This window comes from Aquarana catesbeiana, linkage group LG06 (genome assembly GCF_042186555.1).
Source record: "Aquarana catesbeiana isolate 2022-GZ linkage group LG06, ASM4218655v1, whole genome shotgun sequence".
NCBI lineage: Eukaryota > Metazoa > Chordata > Amphibia > Anura > Ranidae > Aquarana > Aquarana catesbeiana.
In genome coordinates, this window is record NC_133329.1 from 273,596,693 (window position 1) to 273,621,547 (window position 24,855).

At 41.7% G+C, this 24,855-nt stretch overlaps 1 protein-coding gene across 2 annotated transcripts in view; it reads left to right on the forward strand.

The window, feature by feature from the left end:
• The window catches only part of NRP2 (neuropilin 2), a 190,604-nt gene that overhangs the window by 93,310 nt on the left and 72,439 nt on the right, over positions 1–24,855 (forward strand). For both annotated transcript variants that reach the window (XM_073633367.1, XM_073633368.1), the window contains exons 7-8: positions 1,387–1,542; positions 22,883–23,027. In XM_073633367.1, coding sequence (XP_073489468.1) covers positions 1,387–1,542; positions 22,883–23,027 — 301 coding nt within the window. The remainder of the gene's footprint in view (positions 1–1,386; positions 1,543–22,882; positions 23,028–24,855) is intronic.

Consider the following 24,855-nt stretch of genomic DNA (forward strand, 5'->3'; position numbering starts at 1 on the left):
GACTGCCGACTGAGAGCAGAGTAAACAGGAGATGATGGCTCGGTGATTTCCTGCACTGCATTGATGAGAGATGGTGAGGCTGCAGATGGGCATTAATGGGGCAGCTGCATTGATGAGAGATGGGCTGCAGATGGGCGCAGATCAGGCTGCAGATGGGCGCAGATCAGGCTGCAGATGGGCACAGATCAGGCTGCAGATGGGCACAGATCAGGCTGCAGATGGGTACAGATCAGGCTGCAGATGGGCACAGATCAGGCTGCAGATGGGTACAGATCAGGCTGCATTGAAGCTGCAGATGGACACAGATCAGGCTGCATTGAAGCTGCAGATGAGCACAGATCAGGCTGCAGATGGACACAGATCAAGCTGTATTGAAGCTGCAGATGGGCACAGATCAGGCTGCATTTCAGCTGCAGATGGGCACAGATCAGGCTGCAGATGGGCACAGATCAGGCTGCATTTCAGCTGCAGATGGGCACAGATCGGACTGCATTTCAGCTGCAGATGGGCACAGATCAGGCTGCATTGAAGCTGCAGATGGGCACAGATCAGGCTGCATTGAAGCTGCAGATGGGCACAGATCGGACTGCATTTCAGCTGCAGATGGGCACAGATCAGGCTGCATTGAAGCTGCAGATGGGCACAGATCAGGCTGCATTGAAGCTGCAGATGGGCACAGATCGGACTGCATTTCAGCTGCAGATGGGCACAGATCAGGCTGCATTGAAGCTGCAGATGGGCACAGATCAGGCTGCATTGAAGCTGCAGATGAGCACTAATCAGGCTGCATTGAGGTTTCAGATGGGCACTAATCAGGCTGCATTGATGGGCACTGACTATTATTGTGCTTTAAAGTAGTTTATTTAAAAAAAAAAAATCCCTGAAACTTCCCTCTTAAATTGAAGGTGCATGTTATATGCCTGAGCGTGTTATACGCCGATAAATACAGTACTTTTTTCAGTCTGACTGTTTAGGGTGGGATGATAGTAAGGACATGCGGTTTCTTTGCAAAAACTAATGATGAAAAGTCAACTGGTAACAGTAAAGTATGTCCTTATTTCTCCCATCGATGTTTCATTATTCAGTATGTTTAGAAACATGTGCACGCTGTCAGTCTTTGGGTGAATGATCTCCATGTGAGCATTTGTTTATCCTTAGTTCAACTTTCAGATAACACTACCCAGAGCCTAATACCTAGTGTCATGCTGCACCTCTAAGCCACGTACGGTTCTAAACAGAGATTGCTAGGCACTGTAGAAAGATGCAATCGTTAGAGCAAACAGCTTGGATGGGTCTCGTCTGGGATTTAAGCTGTCAGACTTTTACTAGAAAACTGTGTGCAGCTCCAACATACTAAGTATATTGTTATCATTAATATACCTACAGATTGATCTCCGCTCCTTGACTCTGCTGACAGCTGTGGCAACCCAAGGTGCTGTCTCAAAAGAAACACAGAATGCCTATTATGTCAAATCATACAAGCTAGAAGTTAGCACCAACGGTGAGGACTGGATGATGTTTCGTCATGGCAAAAACCACAAGGTGAGACAACACTTCAGCAGATAATTGTTTGAGAGTTATTTTAGAATATTAACCGTGAAGAAAAGATGATAACAAGCAACATTTATAGTAGTATGTAACTGAAACAAAAAGCTGTGCACATTTCATGCAGCATTTTTTTTTTATGACATGGGAATACAATCTGTCTATATTTATTGGATAGAAGTCAAGCAAGAGATCTTCCCTCATATCAGCACTCCCATTCCGAAAAGTCACCTGAACTCAGATGTGATATCTTATAGGGAGCATCTAGAAATGTTAATTTTGTCCAGGCAATACCTTCATCTATTTTGAATTGCCTACAAAATAGCAGTGCATTTCCTGCATGTGATTATGTGTAGCCACTGCTATGCCTACAGCTGTATACCTGCTTCCTCTGACTGCTAGTTTCATGAGATTTATGCTGGCCATACACTATACGAAAAATCGTCTGAACCCATTTTTGAAAAAATGAACATTCGGCCATGAGAGCAAACGATAGTGCCATCAGGTAATTTTTGTTTGTTTTTGTACATATATCCAGTGCAAACAGTTCGGACGGGAAACACATTAGCCTTTCAATTTATCGTAGTTTGCCAGAAAATTTCCAAACTTGTCCTTTGTTTTTTCGGCTCAAAAGCGTCCCAACAATTATCGAACAAACTGCCTAAACGGACGATATTTCGTATAGTGTATGGCCAGCATTAGAGTGAGACTTGGTGATGTCACTATAGTTCTGCTCACTGTTCTCTCTGCTGGAGAGGAAGTTGCAAAGTTGCATGGCAAGGATTTCCCTTGCTTCTGCTCTATTTATTCTGTGGATCTGTGCTTCTTCCACTTCTTGTGCTGCTTCCACCTCTACCAATATGGCCACTTTCACACAACTAAATAGTGTGGAATAAGACATGGTAAGTTAGTAATCGAAAAAGGATCACCTTCAGGGAGACCACAGGGCAATACTGAGAATTAGTCCCTCATCCCTTGTCTTTATTTGGGTACAGCCTCCATAGTGTAGGTCTTTAAAGCCCCACTCCAGGCACCAGAAAAAAATACCCTTGCAGGAGGGCTGCCCCGCACTACTAAGGTTTAATGCTTGTTAATTCAAGGGGTGGGGGAATAGGCTGTAATACCTACCTTATTCCTCACCTCTCAGGAGGCTTCCTTCATGCTGTGTGATCGGTCCCCTGAAGCCTCTTCTCTAAGGCACTCCTTCTGTCAGTCGCACTTTGAGGTCATCACATACAATGCAGGATCAGTAGCCTTGCGTTGTATGTGAGGACTGCAAGGGCCCACCCACAGCTTGGAGATCAGGGGGAGGAGGTGAGTGCCAGAAGCCTGTCAGAAGAAGCAGTAAGGTGAGTATTACAGTTTATTCCATAAAATTAACAAGCATTGCACTGCACTATAAGATTTTTTTCTTTTAATTCCCAGAGTTCAGCTTTACACTTCCATATGAGATGAGATATGAGATGACAGTTAGCTTGGCAATGCCATGCAGATTGGACAATTAATTCATGTCTATGAGACATCTGGATGACTGCTGCATTATGCCATTTAGGTTGAATAATTGATCAGGGAGCTTACAAAACCTGCTAATAAGCCCCTCCCACTCTCTGCTTCACCCTTCCACCACAAGCTGAGCTTGCATGTTTGTGCGTTGTATTGCTTTGGAGCATGCTTGCATGGCCATTTAAGTCTGTGGCCAGCCTTAATTACTTTTCTTACAATAATATACATTATTCTTGATACGGCATAAAACAATACTACATTCTAAACATAGGGAGGCTGAATTCTAAGAAAATGTTTCATAGTTGGGCTAATAGGATATATCCAACTCATACAATTATTGTTTTCATGTTTGGATATAATGTTATGGCACACACAGTGAGATTCCTATTAAACCCCATCTGCATTTAAAAAGGTTTTAGGGCATTGGATTGAAGGCTCATGAACTCTTCAGTACTCAGTATGGATGATGTTTAGGATGCAACCAGTTATATTTACAGAAGGAAAACTGGCCTTTTACAGACATTATTAGGTGCACACTGTGGCACACTGTGGCAATGAAGTGTAAAGGATTTTGAAAAAATGATATTGCACTCTTATTGAAGTGTGACATAGACAGGCTATTTTATTGCTCGCAAAAAGTCAGTGAAGTGTTTTCTAAACAGCAAGAATACAATGAAAACTGCAATTTCCAGCAAACAGTGCTTTGTAGTTGTTAGCAAACTTGCTTAAAATCGGATAGCTATAATATACTGCTAAACTGCAGGTGGTTTTAAACTGTCTGGATACTGTATTTGAACCCAGGAAAAACGCTAAGTGGCTTTTTAAACTTGCAAAATTTACCACTGCCACTGTATTTTTGTAATTGTATTTCTTCAATTTTGTAAAATAACATTTGCGTAGCCTTTTCCTCAAGAGAAACCAGATCACAGCACCAGCTTTACAGGTTATAATACCCGTTAATGGAAGGCCACTGGTGTACAGAGCCCCTGCTGTGCTAATTTCATTCAATATGTCCTCCAGCACAAGCTGGGATCTTTAAGAGGGGTCTTTAATTACAAGGGGTCCTCGTCATACAGCACCAGCCAATGATGACAGGTACAAGGTTCTTCTGCACCTCTGGTACCCCAAGAGAAATTGGAAGAACATAGCAACTTAACTTAACTTAACTAAAACCTCTAACAAATCACACAACACCTCGTGGCATACCAGTGGTATGGAAGAACTTATTGCCCATCAGAATTGGTTCATAGGATCCTGGTATCCCTTATCATCAAGTTTGGTGCTGAAAGGCATGCATGCTGGTGTAAGCACAGTTCAGGGCCTACATGATTGTGACCAATTAAAAAAACTCACACAACAGAAGCATGCATTTGGCATGGTACATGTAACAGTGTAAAAACAATCACACATTCTGTAAGTGTGGCATTGTCCTAACAATGACACTGCACCTCGCATGACAAGGCAGCAATTCCAATTTAAAAACTGCTAGCCACAAGCTCTCATCACAAAAAGAACAAGAGTTTAGTTAACTAGAGACATAGCCAAGTTGTGATGAATTGCAGTGTTTGGCAATATGCAACAGCAAAGTTTAAGAGGTTACTAACATTTACATTGTTTCTCATGCCTGATTTTCAATCACTTCTAGAAAGCCCAAAAGTGTGTCTACATGGACGCATCACAGATTGAAGTTTAGATTATGTTTGCTCTTTTTGTAATACATGGTGAACCAGTTTACATGCACTGTTAGTTCTTTTCTATAGTGCAGGATGAAGTGTTTGGGTTAGCATTTTGATGTAGCATTAAAACTGGCTTTGTGTGGGTTGGCAGTTAAAAAAATAAATCATCAGATGTATGCAGCCTCTAGAGGTAAATAAGGTGAAGACAGTAAGATGTTACCACTGAGTACAGCGATGCTGACAGACTGTGCACAAGCACGGGAAAGTAACTGAGTCCCCGTGGACAGAGCTAGCTGAATGCCATAAAGTTTGGATATCTCAGCTGTGTCCGTCTACCCACGTGAACATTCTGTTAAACCAATAAAGACTTGATGTCTAACACTGACAGTCTAGCCAGCCACCAGATTTCTGTTGCTGACTCATTTATTGTGATGTTTCATCACACTCGAATTCCTCTATGAAATGATATTTAGGGCAGCTGTTTCCAATTGACTTGAAATAAAACTATTTGTTGTGCAGTGTGTCACCAATCTTTCTGGCTGTGAAAAAACACTGGCTAACAGGCAAGTCTACAGCAAGGGTTTCTGGCACTTGTCAGCAAAGCAAAGGAGACCTGTTTCTGAACAGCCGTACTCTTCTTGACAGTAAGTCAAAGGGAAAATGTTTTCCCATAGTTGTGTCCCTTTCTTCAGATGGAATTTGTGGAGAATTTATGCTCTGTCCATCCACATGCTGTGAAAACAATCAAGAAACCACATGAAGATTCTGTTCAGGAACTAGTGAGGCCTAAGGCTGGGTTCACACTGGTCCGACAAACGCTCCGACATTGGGAGCTCATGTCGCATGACGTGTGAAATTTAATGTTTCCCTATGGGAGCCGTCCTAACTGGTCCGACACAAGTCGTTCCGACTTTAGAAATGCTCCCTGTACTACTTTGGTCCGACTTTGATCCTACTTCAGCCTATTGACTATCATTGAAGTCGGATCAAAGTCGGATTGCCGTCTCGCATGATCCGACTTCGGCACGCGACTTGTGCTCAGATCATCTTGAGGGGGAACTCCGCGCCAAATTTTAGATAAAAATCCGGCATGGGTTCCCCCTCCAGGAGCATACCAGGCCCTTGGGTCTGGTATGGAACTTGAGGGGAACCCCCTACGCCGAAAAAGCGGCGTGGGGGGTCCCCCCAATCCATACCAGACCCTTATCCGAGCACGCAGCCCGGCCGGACAGGAATGGGGGTGGGGACGAGCGAGCGCCCCCCCCCCTCCTGAACCGTACCAGGCCGCATGCCCTCAACATGGGGGGTTGTTGCCTTGGGGGAGGGGGGCACGCTGCGGCCCCCCCACCCCAAAGCACCTTGTCCCCATGTTGATGAGGACAAGGGCCTCTTCCCGACAACCCTGGCCGTTGGTTGTCGGGGTCTGCGGGCGGGGGGCTTATCGGAATCCGGGAGCCCCCTTTCATAAGGGAGCCCCCAGATCCCGGCCCCCCACCCTATGTGAATGAGTATGGGGTACAGCGTACCCCTACCCATTCACCTAGGAAAAAAGTGTCAATTTAAAAAAAAACACTACACAGATTTTTAAAGCATTTTATTAGACAGCTCCGGGGGTCTTCTTCCGACTTCGGGGGTCTCTCCGGTTCTTCTCCACGCTCTCCGGATCTTCTGCCGGGCTCCTCCGCTCTCTTCTGCTCTTTTGCCGCTCTTTTGCTAAAGCGGAGGAGCCTGGTCTTCAATCTTCTGCCTTCTGCCTTCTGCCCTCTTCTCCTGATGTTGACACGACGCTCTCTGGGGCTAGAATGCTCTCTGTGCGCTCTGCTCTGACTTATATAGGCGGTGACCCCGCCCCCTTATGCCGTCACAGTCCCTGGGCATGCTGGGACTATGACGGCATAAGGGGGCGTGGTCATCGGGTGATGACCACGCCCCCTAAAACGTCACAGTCCCAGCATGCCCAGGGACTGTGACGACATAAGGGGGCGGGGTCACCGCCTATATAAGTCAGAGCAGAGCGCACAGAGAGCATTCTAGCCCCAGAGAGCGTCGTGTCAACATCAGGAGAAGAGGGCAGAAGGCAGAAGGCAGAAGATTGAAGACCAGGCTCCTCCGCTTTAGCAAAAGAGCGGCAAAAGAGCAGAAGAGAGTGGAGGAGCCCGGCAGAAGATCCGGAGAGCGTGGAGAAGAACCGGAGAGACCCCCGAAGTCGGAAGAAGACCCCCGGAGCTGTCTAATAAAATGCTTTAAAAATCTGTGTAGTGTTTTTTTTTAAATTGACACTTTTTTCCTAGGTGAATGGGTAGGGGTACGCTGTACCCCATACTCATTCACATAGGGTGGGGGGCCGGGATCTGGGGGCTCCCTTATTAAAGGGGGCTCCCGGATTCCGATAAGCCCCCCGCCCGCAGACCCCGACAACCAACGGCCAGGGTTGTCGGGAAGAGGCCCTTGTCCTCATCAACATGGGGACAAGGTGCTTTGGGGTGGGGGGGCCGCAGCGCGCCCCCTCCCCCAAGGCACCACCCCCCATGTTGAGGGCATGCGGCCTGGTACGGTTCAGGAGGGGGGGGGGGCGCTCGCTCGTCCCCACCCCCATTCCTGTCCGGCCGGGCTGCGTGCTCGGATAAGGGTCTGGTATGGATTGGGGGCGACCCCCCACGCCGTTTTTTCGGCGTAGGGGGTTCCCCTCAAGGTCCATACCAGACCCAAGGGCCTGGTATGCCTCTGGAGGGGGAACCCATGCCGGTTTTTTATTTAAAATTTGGCGCGGAGTTCCCCCCTAAAGATTCATACCAAACACAGTGCCGGCATTGGCGGGGATCCAAGTCGGATCCCCGTTCATTGAAAGTCGGACACATGCCGGCTTCATGTCGCAGGGCAAAGTCGGATCCAAAGTAGGACGGCTGTCGTGTCGCACCAGTGTGAACCCAGCCTTAGACTTAGAACATGACTCCTGCAAGCAATTTCTCAAGCAGGAGATCTTATAAAAATCACAATTGTGGCTAACGTGCATGTTCTTTTTGTTATGGAGACATGTTGTAAGTAGGCATGTTATTTTACACACCAGGATTGTCTCATGCAATCTGTAGTGGGAATATTATTACAATATATTTCTGTGCCTACTTCACATCCATGAGGTTTACTGAGTGGACAATTAAATTGTTTCTTCCCAATAGTAGAAGAACCCTATTCAAAGAGTCTCCACCATATTCATTAGGTACACATAAACTTGGCTAACTCTGTCACAGTGCCCAATATTCTTACAGTTTCTTGGTAAAGGAATAAAAAGTGAACCTTCCACTGAATTAACCTTGCTGATGATAGTAGAGGTTAGCAATCCTTGCCACCTTTAGGTTTAGACCTATATTACCTATGATGAATCCTTGAGAAATATAATATCTAACACATTATTTTAAATGTAGCTTATTATATGTTTTAACCAATTGAATACTCAAAATCTTCACACTCATCTAAACCAGAAAACAATAAAAAATATACAGTTATCTTACCTTGTACAGCAAATATGTTCACCAAATGTGCTGCGCTAATTAACAAAGCTTAACAAAGACAATATGTATTTTTCCAGACTTTAGACAGTGATTTAAAATTATTTTTATCTTTGTGGTCTGACTTTATAATATTTATACTTATTCTTGGTTAGTTGTTTACAGAGTATTAGGACAGGAGACAGTCAGGGTCCTAGTTAGGTGAAAAGTTGGTGCTGCCATTGCTCGACTTCTTCTAAAAAATGGGTAGTGCATGGCTATTCCTGCCATCAGTACTTCTGAGTCCTAAGCTGACTATACAGGCATTCTGGCTGAATCCTCTGAAATCGGTTCCTTTTGTGGCCCTGCCAGCCCCTCATGGCTCAACAAAAGTTGATTTTTCAATTCACTTTTTTCGAAGGAGCCCAGTGAAGAATACAGTAGCCCTCACTGCACTTTCGTCCATCCATACTGTATAGTGAGGAAGGGGGAGTGTCTCATTCAGCCCTGCAAGATCAAAACATGTATGGCCAGCTTTGGACACAGAACAAGCATGAAGAACATGAAAGTCAGAGAAATGTCTACATTTGTTATCTCTACCATTTTTTAGATCAGTGGCTCGAAGAACTGAAGCCAAAGTATCAGAATACTTGCCAGGGGAGCAGCATTTTCTGGATAGATTAGCAATGATGCCCACATATTTCGCTCATGATAGATGCTGTATGTTTTTTAATTTAAATTATTTTATACAATGACAGTCAGCCATCTCCATTTCCCTGCTCACACTGTTTGATCCCCTGTTCAATGCCCGTTTGGCACTGATACCTACGGTGCATGTACCAACCAGCTTTCTGGTCACTGGTCCTCCTGGACCTGACTCAGGCATCCTACTATTGGTCCACCATTGGGAGGGAGCAGGACAGAAGCCAGTGACTAGGAATCGGATTGATACCTGCATCATTGTTTTCCAGGTTGCAGTTGAGATGCAGTAAATAGACCCTCAGTGGTGCATGTTGTAGGCTTTACCTAAAAAATAATCTACAACAGGTACACTTTAAACTGTAGTTTGCAGAGCTGGAAATGCTAAGGGAATTAACTATTGCATAGCAAGACCACAAACTTCTGCTGTCCAAATCAACTTTGCTTCTTGAACACACCATATAGAAGGTATGTTCACCGAGACAACTTGGAATTAATTACTGAATTTCAGTCATAAACTAGAATCTTCCAAACCAGTTTGCAAAGTTTTTTCTCTGTCGTGTTTTATACACCACCCAGGCATATACCACGTTTGTACAATCTGTAAGCTTTGCTTCTCTCCTTTGTCAAAGTATTCTTAACTGCATCTTCAAAGTGAAAATATATTATGCAGTGAGCAGATGGCTGAATTTGATCAGATTTGATAAACATGGCAAAATATTGCAACTTACGGATCTCCATCATTGATCCATAATATATCCAATAAATTTACAAGGGGGATCAGTATAAAGTAAAAGTGATGCAGCCTGTCAGGGAAATAGGATCTGTTATAGCAATCACACTTGGCAGAGATGTATTGAGTCTTCCGTCTGCTACTACCATCTGTAGCTTTTGGAAGGAAATGTACTATGTTCTGTGTGTGCAGCATGATCCCATGGGATGGTTAAGCCATGTTTTTGTACCAGCAGTAGAATACAAACATTCAGGAGGAATGAGGTAGTGGATCAGGGTCACAACACCCCATTTCCTGCCCCACACGTGACACACAATGCACTGCAGGCTATTTCAACATGAAAACATCCTACTACACTAGGAACTGCGATAACTTGGCTGTGTCTCTTAAACAGGGAATAGTTTCCACTTTAGGCTTTTAATGTTATGTCTGTGAAGGTTCTCATTTATCCAGGTCATGATATACAGTATCTAGCATTAGTTAGCCATATTCAACTTGGACTTGTTTTGTAATCTTAAAGATGTTATGTAGCTTATCTAACACTCATTAGCAAGTAGCAAGTCTAGCTTATCTGACATTCATTAGAATTTAAGAAGTATGTTGGATAGAGGAGACGTGAACGTGTTCTCTACAGCAATCAATTGAACCACCTTTGTGGTTTATCTTTCAACAGTATATTGATAGAGTAAGCTAAAACCCAATTGGTTGTTACAGAACTTTATTGCATTGGCTTCAGCGGTCATCAAAAAATGGTTCCTGATTGCCACTGTAGCAGAAGAAAGAACTAAGGTCTGAAAGCAGATTTTATACATTCATTCTTTTGAACTGTAGACTATGGGGTGCTTGAAGTGGTCCTATTATAAGATTTAATGTATGTTTCATGTTACATGCATGCATACTAAATATTAGGTAAGTCAAACACTTGCTCTAAATGTATTTCCTTTAAAAGAGGTCCCAGAACTTACCCTGACATATCCTTTTGTCCTTAGAAGATAGCACCATCTTTATTTACGCAATATCCAGAGTCAGCATCTGCTTTCTAGACTAAAACCCTTTCCCTAGATGTCACAATTATGTAATTCCTAGTATCAGAATTATGTTCTATGATCTACATATGTTGTCCCACACAATTCGACCATCTGCAGCTGCATCTCATATTGTGACTTGCTACAAAGTTTTGCTAGGTTCACACTTGTGCAGGTTGTTGCTGCTACAGGTCTGCACCTGTTCCTGCAGTCGCATCCACCCGCACAGAAAAATTAGCTGCCACTCAGGAGATGCATGGGGGCACCATTAATCCTAATGGGACCCACGTGCATTGGAAAACGCAGCATGATTTCTCTGTACTGGGAACCACACGGCACTTTTGCTATCTGTATGGGCCACGATTTCCGAAAAGGGGCATGGCCTTTTCTCTGCGTTTTCCGGAGGCTGAAATGAAGAGATAAGAGATAAGGCCTCCATAGTGTAAAATCTTCAGTGTTTATTGGTTTAAAGATTATGTTGTACTTACATCAAAGAGTGTGTTATTTAGCATTAAATTAAGCCGGCTGGCTAAAAGGAGCAGCTTGGGTATCGGGACTTGCGCAAACGTGGTGACATCAGCCCATTGCTGCCCCCTACCCGTTTTGTCACAGATGACGTTGTCCTGGAGCACAGGCGGCAGCAAAACGCAGCTTGCAGAGTCCCACTTATGGGTTCTGTATGGGCCACGGTTTCCGAAAAGGGTCATGGACCTTTTCTCTGCATTTTTTCCAGAGACTGAAATGAATGGACTGCGGTGCCTGCGCAAAACGCAGCTCACGCACAAGTGCAAGCCTAGCTATAGTGTTAAGAGCAACCACTAGGAGAGAGGAGAATGCCTGCAGCAGATGATATTCTCCTAGGTTACACATCTCTGCCTAGGCACAGTCACTTGCCTGGAGATATTTCATGATAAAAGGCAGCATTTGTTTAATTATATAGTTGCTGCATATTGTTAAATGTCTGTAATGTATTTATGCAGACTTCCAAAATTACTGATAGGTGCACTCGATTGGGGATCCTTACTTACTACTAGGGCTGGGAGATTTTCTTTAAAAAAAAATCTTCGATTCTCTTAAAAAAAACTCGATTCACGATTCGAATCGAGTTTTTTTTTTTTCTTTGGAAACCGCGCCGGTCCTGAGGCGCTGCGGGCATGAGCTTTGCTTCGGCCTAGTCCGCGGCGTCCGGCCTCGCAGACTAGGCCAAAGCCGCGGCCTCACCTAAAAACTCCTTGCCTGCAGCTCCTCAGGAACGGCGCAGTGTCAGCGCCGGTCCTGAGGCGCTGCAGGCATGAGTTTTTAGGCGAGGCCGCGGCTTCGGCCTAGTCCACAGCATCCGGCCGAAGCCGCGGACTAGGCTTAAGCCGCGGCCTTGCCTAAAAACTCATGCCCGCAGCACCTCAGGACCGGCACGGTGAAAAAAAAAAATCTAAAAAAATCGATTTGTTTAAATTTTGAATCAATTCGACCTCTCAACTCGATTCAAGATTTAAATAAATTTTTTCCTCAGCCCTACTTACTACTGGATAGTTTTTCACATATTTTCCCCTTTAAAATAGTTGTTAATTCATTATGACTCAGAGAAAAAAATCTACATTGTCAGCTTAAGTATTTTAGACAAAAAAAAAATAAAAAATCAGCAGAAAAAGGATTATTTAATGCAAGGAACCTTTTAGTGGAGCATCATGGCGGATCACTGCAGTATCATGATCTAGGCCGGCATGCCAAGTAGATTTGTCATATCTGCCGCATCTTGACTCAGCGCCACAAAAGAGGCTGGCATTTAAATAAATGTATACAAGTCTATATATGTGTCAGGCCATTAAAGGCATCTCTGAATTACTCCCTGCTGCCTGATGGGTGGGCCCTTTGCCAGCTGGAACAAGAAATCAGAGCTTAAATGTACTTTCCTAGCAGAGGGAAATAGAAAAAGTGCAAATATGTCCCTGAGGAGTAAAAAAAATGAAAATCCTTACAATATGTATGACATCAGGTGCCAGCAAATTGATAAATGTATTAGTACTCAATCCTTTTAATAAGCACTTAATAATTGATAATTAACAGGGGTTATCAATCATTGCTTTGAGGGACAGCTCAGTATAGCAACAAAAATATTTTAGGCAGCCATGAAACTGAATCTTCCCATAAATTAATGGATGTTGGCAGTATCGGGGTGCAAATAAATTGTAAGTTGTAACATTTCTATGATATGCCTCCCTAATATTGACTGCCAGCTATTCTCTGACTTTCTTGTTTCCTTCAACTCCATGCTCTGTCTCTCTCTACCTCTGACCTAGCTGCATGCAGTATTACCAGTTCTCTTTAAAGTATATCTCTAACCCAAACTTTTTTTAGGTTTGGATAGAGTTGAGAATAGATATGACCCATGTTACATTTTTACTATTGTCTGTGGAGATTTGGGGCCCATTCATACAACTTGTGTTGGGTTGAGTTGGCCTGCATTAACATAGCCCCAATGCAAGGCTAGTCAATGGAAAATTTAGCATTTTGTTACAAAGTGCGCAACAACAATGCATCATAATGAACTGAGACATGTGTTAAAGGAATATAAAGTATTTTGGCTCCTGCTGTGAAAAAAATAAAGTACACATTACCGTAAGGGGCGCGCCTAGTACAACAGTGTTATATCCAGTGCCAGGATGGTGTGACTTTGGGTATCAACAACTGTACATAAAGATAGCAGCTTAGTGGAGGATACTGACAACGTTCCGGGGAGAACCCCTTAATAAAGTCAGATGCCCCTGTACACTATATTGGGTTTTTTTGAGGAGAGCCTATTTAGGGGTTTAGTGTTTATCGGGTGGTGATCTTCCAAGCGGCCAAAACAGAAAAAAAGAGGGGAAAAATCCAAGGTATCCACCAAAAAAAAAAAAAAGTGGGAGAAACGACGGGAGAGACTTTATAGCATAGTAAAGAGACAAAGGGGTTGATTTACTAAAGGCAAAAAGACTGTGCACTTTGCAAAGCGCAGTTGCGCTCTGCAAGAGCAGTTGCTTAGTAAATGAGCAGAAGCTCTGCTGACTTAAATGATCCAATCATGTGCAAGCAAAAATGCAGTTTTTTTTTTTATTTTACTTGCACGTGATTGGGTGTTTTTGCAAAGTGAATCCTTACATCATTTATTAAGCTCTAGAGCAACTACACTTGCAGAGGGCAAAATGCACAGTCTATTTGCCTTTAGTAAATCAACCCCAATGCTGTTTTTATGTAAATGATGTCGAAACAGGGACAGGAACGCACTAATCAAAATTCGACTGGACCCTGCTAAACCAGCCGAATTTCAATCTGACTTTGGCCAGCTTACACCTTGTGTACTACTTTTCATCACCTTCTACAATCACCTTTCTTCAGGCCCCCCTATTTTTTTCAAAGCCAATTAAACCGTTTTAGTTTATAAGACCATTTTTAGATTATAGTAAGGTTTTTCTTTGTGTCTTTTTTTTTATTTCTATTCAAGTGTCAAATAAATCTTCACAAAATGCAAACATTGTGCTAGACTGAGCCATACTGAAGATTTTGAGTTACCTTCTTGAATACATTTTCTTCCTTATTTAGTAAAGACCTTTGCTTAATATGTTAATCTTTCTGACAGCTTTCCATTGCCTCAACTTTCCAAGCATAGTATAACAAGTCACACTAGTAACATAGGAAGCACCAGGCACGTGTTAATGAAGAAGTTCTTTAAGAGTCACACTTCACAAAAACAGTAGTGCACACATGTATTGATTGGTCTGCTGGGAAAGACTATAATAGGCAGTGAAGTGAAGAATGTAATTAAGCGTAGAGCCTTGTTCTCTAGCTGTTATAACCATCAAATCTGGAATGAAAGTGCTGCAATATTGGAATATTAGAAGCAACCTTGTGCATATATATATATATATATATATATATATATATATATATATATATATATATATATATATATATGTATATGTATATATTTATATATATAAAACAAAGAAGAATATATTTCTATTCTTCTTTGTTTTTTGTATTTTTGTTGAGTGAGTCAAGAACCATAATAGGAAAATCACCTGAAAATACCTCTATAATACTGCTCTTGCTTGTGTGAAATATGGCAAAGTAGAGATGCCTAATGCAGAATGCAAAAACCAGACATGAATTCCCTTCCTGCTGTCAACGGCACTAATACAGCATACTAAATACAAAAGGATAGCGAGGGGAAGCCTGCCTAATGAGTTCTCAAGGCTGTACATGCAGATAGCAAGAGAGGAGCCTCAGAACAGGTTATCTGCTGCTAAGGATATTTTTTGGCAAGAAGAAGGACTCAGTGCCCATATTCTTGTAGAATGTAGTACAAATACATCACTTCCTATATTTTTCCCAAATACTGGGCCTCTGCAAGGGAAATGCAAGGTATTTTTTTGCATGATTTGAATCATGCCATGGGATAAATCACGTGGCAGCCTGAAATAGAAAATGTGGAATGCTTTATTTAAATTTGGTATGTGCTTTGAAATTCCATCAAAATGATTATGTGCTGAGCTGTTCGTATACTTTAAAGGGTGTTTAGAAAAAACAAAAACAGACACTGTTTATTTCTACTAACGCACACAGAGATGCATTGTAATATTTCTTGGATATTTTTGCCCTGACAAGGGTGAACAATAGTTTATTGACTGAAAATGTTTAACGTGGCCAAGAGAATGTTCCCCAATATTGGTGGCTAAATGTGTGGTGAGATTAGTGGCATCTAATGGAAAACCCAACTGTCAGCATAACAGGAATTACTTATTTGCCACGTGATATTGGTGGTATTATTTAGTAAAGCAGTTTAAAATGCACTGATGATGTGTGATTACATATAGCAAATCCTGTATATTAGCACTCATATACTTTTAGGTGTCTTTGGTGTAATAGAATGTATGTTAAAGAGATAAGCAAAGCTTGTCAATTTTAAGTAAACTTGGCATGAGTAAATCATGGAAGCTGCCATTACTGACTCCTCCCTCTCAAAATGCTAGTTGTTTGAATACTGAACATAGCATATACGCCAGTGGTCTCCAAACTGCGGCCCGGGGGCCAGAAGTGGCCCTTTGCTTGCTTTTATTTGGCCCTTGGTCATTATTCGCCCCATTGCCAGCAACAGTGGGGTATAGTTCCTGCCACTGACACCAACCATCATTGGTGTCAATGGGAGGAAAAGTGCCCCATCATTGGTATCAGTGGGAGGAATAGTGCCCTGTTGCACTTTTCCTCCCACTGACACCAATGATGGGAACCTGTTCATCCTACTGACACCAATAATGGGGAATTATTCCTCCCATTAACACCAATGATGGAGCACTATTCCTCCTAACAGACACCAAAGATGGGGCACTATTCCTCCCGTTGACAGCAATAATGGGGCACTATTCTGCCCTCTGACACCAATGATAGAACACTATTCCTCCCCCTTATACCAAAGAGAGGACACTATCTACTCCTATTGACAGCAAGCCATTTTTATACTCCCCCTGGCCACAGTCTGGCCCCCCTAAAATTTAAAGGACAGTAAACTGGCCCTTTGTTTGTCCTATAAAGGGCATCTTATTTTTTACTGACACTGCTTACCTGCATACTTGTTCCAGGTAGTTCAAAGTATTTAAAAATGTGAATCCCAACTCCAGCAATTAGACCAAATACATACTTGTAGTGGGGCCCCCCTCATTACGAAGATTAAATGCTCGCTAGTTCTAGGAGAAGACGAAGGGGCGGCATTACCTAACGTATGCCCACCTTCTGGTGCTCTCCTGTTCTCCCTTTGGCGCTCCAGGCTATGGTTGGTCCTTTGGCATCATCATGTTCAATACAGGATTACTTACCTTGTCTTGCACGTGGAAGAGGCAGATGTGTGACTATGGCCAAAAGCACCTTAGGGAGAAGGCTTCCTGGGAGCAGTCCCACAGATGGAGGGATCCTATAGGAGCAAGAAGTAATTATTACCCCCTATTCCTGTACCCTAGACTTGATAAGTAGTTGTCCCTTGCAGTTCAGAGGGCCCCACTGCAAGGATAGATTTTGTCTACTTCCTGGAGTAGGGCATTTAGCCTTTGGTCAGCATAGCGAGCGGGCAACTAGCGTTTTGAAAAAGATGTAAGCAATGGCAGCAGCCTTCATTTTTCCATCGTGTTCTTTAGGTCAGTTTCATATAAAGATACCAGAGAAGTGATTTTTATGACCATACCTATCAGTATATTGCTCTTAGTAAAATAAGATAACCATAAGTGTGTATTCTCTTATGCAGAAATTCTGACGCTTGTAGAAAAAAAAATTATGTTTCCATGGTAATTCCATGCTAATTCCAGCATTACAAAATATTCATCAAGCATGAATTCACAAGAAAGTTGTCCTAAGATAATACATTACTGGTATCTTTGATTATGTCCCAAGAGTAGTAAGTCAAGAAAAGATCTGTATAACTGCTGGTACAGGTACAAACACTTGCCTAAATTTAGTGTATTATGTATACAGTATGTGCAAAATCTGTTTAAAAAGCCTAAGTGATCAATGTACCAAATACTTAAATGTACCAGACCTCATAAACATTATAATATTTCACAGGTATTTATGTCATATGATCAAGCTAAATGTCCATTAAAGCATTCAGAGCCAGGCTTGAAGGTGATAATTTGTGAAATTACCTAGTGATATGAGAAAATATTCCAGATTTTCACCCCTGTTTATAATTCAGCGCAGACTTTGATTTAGTAACACACATGCATGCACACAAAATCTGAACGATTGGCTAGCTCTGTCATTAAAATGACACTATGTAATAAATTAGAACTGAGCGCTTGTTCATGCAGGTGGGATTGTCGGTTAAATACCCATCTTGTTTTTCTCAGCCCTTTCAGCTGAAGTCATTTCTTTTCTGTAATTCTTTTCCACTACAATCCTTAAATTCCGCTCAGATGAAGTCTTCAAATCCTAATCCTGTTATTACATAGACTTCTGAAGCACTTTCTCCCTCACCCACTCTCTATATGTATTTATGGAAGGAGGGGGCAGTTAATCCTACAAAGGGCCTACAGGTGCAGTTCAAATACACAGATGGCAGAAGGAGGCACAAGTTAAATACCCAGCATAACTGTGTCCTTCAAGTGTGCTTTGTTTGGATGGCCTTAGCATATTTAACATAAAAGAATGGGAATTTGAAGCTTTTTGTTGCTTTTTGCAACTTAATAATGTTTTAACTATATCGTTATAGTTGTCATGTGATACTGACAGATTTCCCACACTGGCTGAAATGCAGCTTTTAATGCAAAGGGAGAAATATATAAGACCAATGGGTTTAAATGTAAAAATGGTTATTTAATGGCTGCATGAAGAAAGGTGGAACCACCAATGTTTGTTGTGTGCCTCAGCCCTCATTCAGTTACCCTGCAGGAAAGCATGAGCCTAGTCACACCACATCACCTAGCACTCATAGTACAGTGCTTCATAGGGCAGCACTAGCATCATAGGGATTATAGTCCTATTGCAGTGACATCAGTACTTATATAGCACCTTCAATTTACACAGTGCATCACCTATATATTGTACAATTACATTAGTCCCTGCCCTTTAGGGAGCTTACAATCTAAGGTCCCTTACTCACATTCATACATATACATACTAGGGACAATTTAGACAGGAGCCAATTAACCTACCAGCATATCTTTGGAGCATGGCAGGAAACCACAGTGCCCGGAGGAAACCCACTCAGACACAGGGAGAACATGCAAACTCCAAGCAGGTAGTGCTATGGTTGGGATTCAAACCTACAACCCAAGTGTTACTAGGCAGAAGTGCTACCCACTTAGCCACTGTGCTGTCCCATTTATATTAGCTAAAGGCAAGTGAAGAGGTCACGGATTTCTTTTCTGAACTATGCAAATATTCTGGTGTCTTGACTTCCACTTTAAAGGCTAACTCCACATTTTGCAAAAAAAATAAAAATAAATGTATCCATATTGACAAACAAAAATGTGCATTTATCATTAATTTGTATTGTCTCCTTTTAAATTGTAAAGCGCTGCGTAAACTGTTGGCGCTATATAAATCCTGTATTATAATAATAATAATAATAATAATAAGCATTGCAGCAGCGATCAGTGGATTGCAGGTGCAATGCTTTTGCCGCTGCAGACTATTCTTCCAGCCGCAGGTCCATACCAAGATACAGATCTTCAGTTACAGAGCTGGAGGAAGTATCAAAGCACTACGAGTTCTATGACATCACCGCAATTGTGCTCCATTGAGAACTACAAGCCCCTGTGCCATAGTGGTAGATGGGACTTGTGGTTTTTTCATTCACATATTCTGAATTCACAAATTGACAGGAGCCTGCAGAAAGAAAAACTCCTGGATTCTGTAAAGGGGTGGGCAGTTTGCGGCTGGGGGCTGCAGACTGTGGCCATGTTTCATGGTACATCCTAAATATAGTGTAATATGAAAACATTGTTAGAAAGATAGTCTTTTCTTTTTTTGTTACACAATCTTATTAGGCATACTCGCTATCTCCATAAAGCCCTATTATTTATAATTTAATAACAGTAACACACAGGGTTTTTCAGTTGCTAGAAATTTAGTGGAACAATAGGCCCTTTGGGAGCTAATGTGGTAGTTTATTCAGAAAGACAGGAAGAAAGGGCATAGGGATTTGATTGCAAAGAAAGGGGAAGAGTGCCTGTACAAATGGGCATAGCTGGGAGGAATGTAGAAAATATTCAGCTTATTGGTGACTAGCACCTGCAATTTTCACCTGGAAAATGACTGCCAGCTGCATTAAGAAATGATGTATGCTGCAAAATTAGGAACCTGGAAGAAATCGCTCAGAGGCTTTTCACAATGAAAAATGTACGAGGTAAGAAGAGAAGGCAATTTGTAGGCACAACATTTGAATAGTACAAGTGTAATTAAGTCTTTAATGTGCTGTTCATTTATCTTATTTTCTTCTCTGTCTTCATCTCTATGCTTACAAAGACTGGGCTTCACATTTCTCTTTTATAGGTGTGATATCCAGCTCTGGATTTGTTATATATCTACCTACAATGAGGAAGTAACATTAGATGAGTCTAGTCCAGACAGACTAATCATAAGTGATTTTATATATATATATATATATATATATATATATATATATATATATATACATATATATACATATATATATACACACACAACTCTCTTCGTTTTCAGGGCTGAGTCCTAACTGAATATGCATGTCTGTAGTATGTACAAGTATAGCCCATGATAAAAATGAGTATAATAGGCACTTGCAGCATTTTTGAAGTTGCTGATAACTGGTTATTTTACTACACACTAGTCAGTGACCTTGTAAGTGGACACTATTTTAATTGTCACACTTTGTGTGTCTTAACTTAGTTTCTTTGCAGAAGCCCACTTTCCAATCCAGTCCAAAAGAAGAAGAACACTGCAAGATATATAGTTTGATACATCAGATTTCAGTGGCAAGAGATCTAAGCTGGTGGTTTGCAGTGTTGAGTCCCTACAGAGAGAGAGCATTCTCTAAGGCCCCTTCATACTAACCCTTCTGTAATCCAATCCCTAATGCCCTGTACAAACAATCCAAAAATCGGACGACAGATTGTCAGACTTTTTTTCGCTTGCTAGTCACAAGTAGAAATTGCTAACCCTTCCCGTAACCCAAACACTAACCTTTCATGTAACCATAATACTCCATGTAATCCAGTCCCTAAAAGTTACCCTCCTTGTAACCCTAATGCAAACACCCACCCTACCTGTAACTCTTAACACTTAAGCCTCGTACACACGATCGGATTTTCCGACGGGAATTGTGTGATGACAGGGTGTTGATGGAAAATCCGACCGTTTGTATGCTCCATCGGACAATTGTTGCCGGATTTTCCACGGACAAATGTTGGATGGTAGGCTTTAAAATTTTCCGCGGACAAATGTCTATTGTCAGATTTTCCGAGCGTGTGTACACAAGTCCGCCGGACAAAACTCCAAAGTACAAACGCGCATGCTTGGAAGCAAGGACGAGCCAGAAGCGGTCGGTCTTGTAAACTAGCATTCATAATAGAGAATTGACATTCGTGACGCGGCAAATTATGAAATCTTGAAATGCAGCGCACATTCTCTTCTTCTATAATGGGATAATAATGAAGCTGCTTTGCTGATGATACTGATAGAGTTCTGCCAAACGTATTTTAAAAGGTTTTTATTTTCTAGTGATATCAAGAATAAAATTATTAGGCTTTTCTTTTTCTTTTTTTTTGGGCAAGTTACCACAACACCATTATCCCGTAGTTTTTAAGATCAAAGATACAACTATGTTGGTGTCCCTTGTCAATTTTACATTTTGTATTTCTTTAAATGTAACTGCCTACTCCCAAACTGTCATTTGAAGTAAAACACATAGCCAAGTATTATTCTCCACAATTTTTTTATTGTGCATTAAAAAAAGAAAACAAATAAAATTAGACATGTTATCTGCCAATAGAACTTAACCAAAAAGTGCATTCTATGCATCCAAAAATGTAGAAAATTTAACAAATCAAATCATTATTATTCAACCAAAAAATAAAATAAAAGCCTCATGCATGTGTCCTGCTTCTTAATATAGGGGATCAGCAATGCCAACAGTTGGTGAAAGCGGGGGTCCGTCATTCGGAGATAATTCCGAAAATCAGCTGGATTAGTCTCCTGGAGCTCCCGCAGCAAAGGCATATGACATAATTAGTCACGATTAATAAAGCAACCAATTTTTGGTCCAAGAAATCCTCCTCCTACTGTTCCTGGACTGGACTTGGGTTAAACCAACAACTCCAAGGCCAATAATAAAAAACACGTTATCTCCTCCGATTGCGCAACATGTCTGGTTGATGAACAGCCGTTCAGAGACAAACTGAAAAGCATGAAATGAAAAGCACGAACTCAAAAGCGTCAATCAACACTCACCAAACTTTTACTAACACAAAATTAGCAGAAGGAGCCCAAAGGGTGAAGAGCTGAAAAACCTTTTAGTACTTCCCTATGTTCATGTTTGTTGGCCGACAATTCCTTGCTGTTTGTATGCAAGACAAGTTCCTGGCGAACGCCCTTCGGACTAAAATCCAAGGTTTTGTCTGAGGAAAATCAGATCGTGTGTACAAGGCTTAACCCTCCATGTTACCCTAACACTAACCCTGTAAGCTTTACCAAACCTTTAATCTTAACCCTAAATGCTAACTCTCCATGTAATCTTAACCCAAACACTAACCCTCCCAACAGCCCAACGCTATCCCTCTATGCAACCCTAAAACCAATCCTTCCTGTAACAATGACCCAAACCCTAACCCTTCCTTTTGTAAACATAACCCCTTGTTGACATACTTGCCTCTCATGCACCTTTGAAAGGCATCAGTGTCCCAGCACAGAAATGTACTGATTGACATGACGTTTCAGGGGTGTTTTTGGGGTGCAGTTGTTTATTTTCCAGTTTCCAAAATCCAGGATAGCCGAGTATAGGGCCTCTTCAGTAAACAGTGCATACTCTTTTTAAACTATAACTTGTAAAAAATAACATATAAATTTGTAATATGGTATTCTCTTAAACAGTATATTGGGAAGTTGTTTTGAGTATAGATGAACATTTACCATATGCTGTAGAAGGCATTCAGCTGAAACGCCGATGTTATAGCAGCGAACAGGATGTTTTCCCACTAACACAAAGCTATGGTATTTTCACTGCATCTCCAAAGGAAGTCTTTTCAACTTATTAACTCTAATTAATGCCAGGAATCCCATACTCTGTCCTCTGCCTTTCCCATCAAGTCACTCGACTCTCATTTTGCATCTCATTTGTATGGGGAGTGCATATCTTTCCTTGATCGCTTTCTACTCATGGAAAAAGTAAACTCTGCTTTCATGGAAGTTTGCGGCGATTGTTTACATGGAACATTTTACTTATGGTACTGAATGGGCTAAATCATTAACCATATCAGGATAATTAGCCCTATTTACTGAGCGCCATCAAAGAGATTGCATGTTTGAATGTACAGAGAACATCACCCTAATGATGTGTGTGGGTAGACCACGTTTATGTTCGCATTTTTCTTTGTTATTCTTTTTTTTTGGTTTGTTTTAATTCACTTCATTCCAAAATGTAATTGTATAGCTAAATGTACTGTATATATACTATAGCCTCAGCCGCGTCTGTCATCTTCTTCCTTTTATACTTTGTAGATTTTTCCTGGGAACAATGATGCAACAGAAGTGGTTTTGAACAAGATTCCTCAGCCAGTGTTAACCCGATTTGTGCGCTTCCGTCCCCAGACATGGCAAAGTGGAATAGCTATGAGAGTGGAGCTATATGGCTGCCAGATTACAGGTATTGTTTCTAAAATGATTGCACATTTAAAGCCCAGTTGAGCCTTCAGTTTAAACCTGTTAAATATATAATCCAGGTGCATAAAAACAAAAGGCGTTCAATGTCTTACAGTTTGTTTTGTTTCTAGGGCAGCCACAGAGTAGAAAAGTCTGTCCGCTGTTAGTAGCTGCAGGGAGGGACTGTTGTTGTCATTGGGAAAGTAGCAGTTTCAGTTCAGAGGTCCAATATGCTTCCTACTGAGTCGGACCTATAGCTCTGCATTTGGCATAGCTTATGTTCCCTGCTGATTGGAGAGCTCTAGCTGTGATTCGGCAGGAAGTGTGCCTAGACTCTGCAAAGAGACCTCTGCTTCCCCACAGAGAATTGGGTCCCACTCTGCAGTGTGCTGGCAGGGGATCGGCTTTTCTACTTAGGCTGGAGCTAGTTTTCAAAGAAGAATAACTGTAATGCCCTGTTCACACGATAGGATTTTCCGACAACTAAATCCATGTTTTTTTTCCAACGAATGTTGGCTCAAACTTGTCTTGCATACACACGGTCACACAAAGTTGGTTGGAAATTTCAAACGTCAAGAACGCAGTGACGTACAACACGTACGACGAGCCGAGAAGAATGAAGTTCAATAGCCAGTGCTGCTCTTCTGCTTGATTCCGAGCATGCGTGGAACTTTGTGCATCGGAATTGTGTACACACGATCAGAATTTCCGACAACGGATTTTGTTGTCGGAAAATTTGAGAACCCGCTCTCAAATTTTGTGTGACAGAAATTCCAATGGAAAATGTCCGATGGAGCCTTCACATGGTCAGAATTTCCGTCAACAAGCTCCTGTCAAACATTTTCCGTTGGAAAATCCTATCGTGTGTACGGGGCATAAGAGTTTGCATACTTTTGTTTTGTATCTGTAATGTATTTAGCTAATTTAAACAGAAAGTTGGACTTTAACCACTTCAGCCCCAGAAGCATTTACCCACTTCCTCACCAGGCCATTTTCTGCGATACGGCACTGCGTTGCTTTAACTGACAATTGCGTGGTCGTGCAATGTTGCACCCAAACAAAATTGATGTCCTTTTTTCCCACAAATAGAGCTTTCTTTTGGGGATATTTGATCCCTCTGCAGTTTTTATTTTTTGCGCTATAAACAAAAAAAGGCAATCAACAATATTTTTTATTTTCTGCTATTAAACACACCCAATAAAAAAAAATTAAAAAATCAAATTTCTTCATCAATTTAGGCCAATTTGTATTCTGCTACATATTTTTGGTAAAAAAAAAACCCTGCCTCATCTCTCTCCTGATTGGCTGACTGACTTGATTGACAGCAGTGGGAGCCTGTGGTGCCTCTGCTGTGTCTCAGCCAATCAGGAGGAGAGTTTTGGATGGCCCAGACACTTGTGGACCTCGCTGGACAGGGATGGGGCCGCTGCACACAGAAGGCTTTTTATCTTAATGCATAGAATGCATTAAGATAAAAAAAAACCTTCTGACTTTACAACCACTTTAAAGTCCAAATCCAGCCAAAAGGTTTTTCTTTACTTTTAGATGGAGTGGAGAAAGTGTTATATTTCCGTTAGGATGCTGTACCTTAAGCTATATCAACCATATAACATAAACCTTTAATAAACCCCTATGTAGGGGTAAAACGGTGCTATCATGAAATCTCAATAGTAGAGAAAGCCAGCGCAGGTAAAATCCAGATAAAAAGCTTACTAAAATCTCAAATCAGAATAAAAAAATTGCTCATATTGTCTCTGCTTGTCGCCTCGAAAAAGAAGGTTGCTTGAAAAGTTGGTGTTCTTATTCTCATCTAGGACTGTAATAAAATCTGG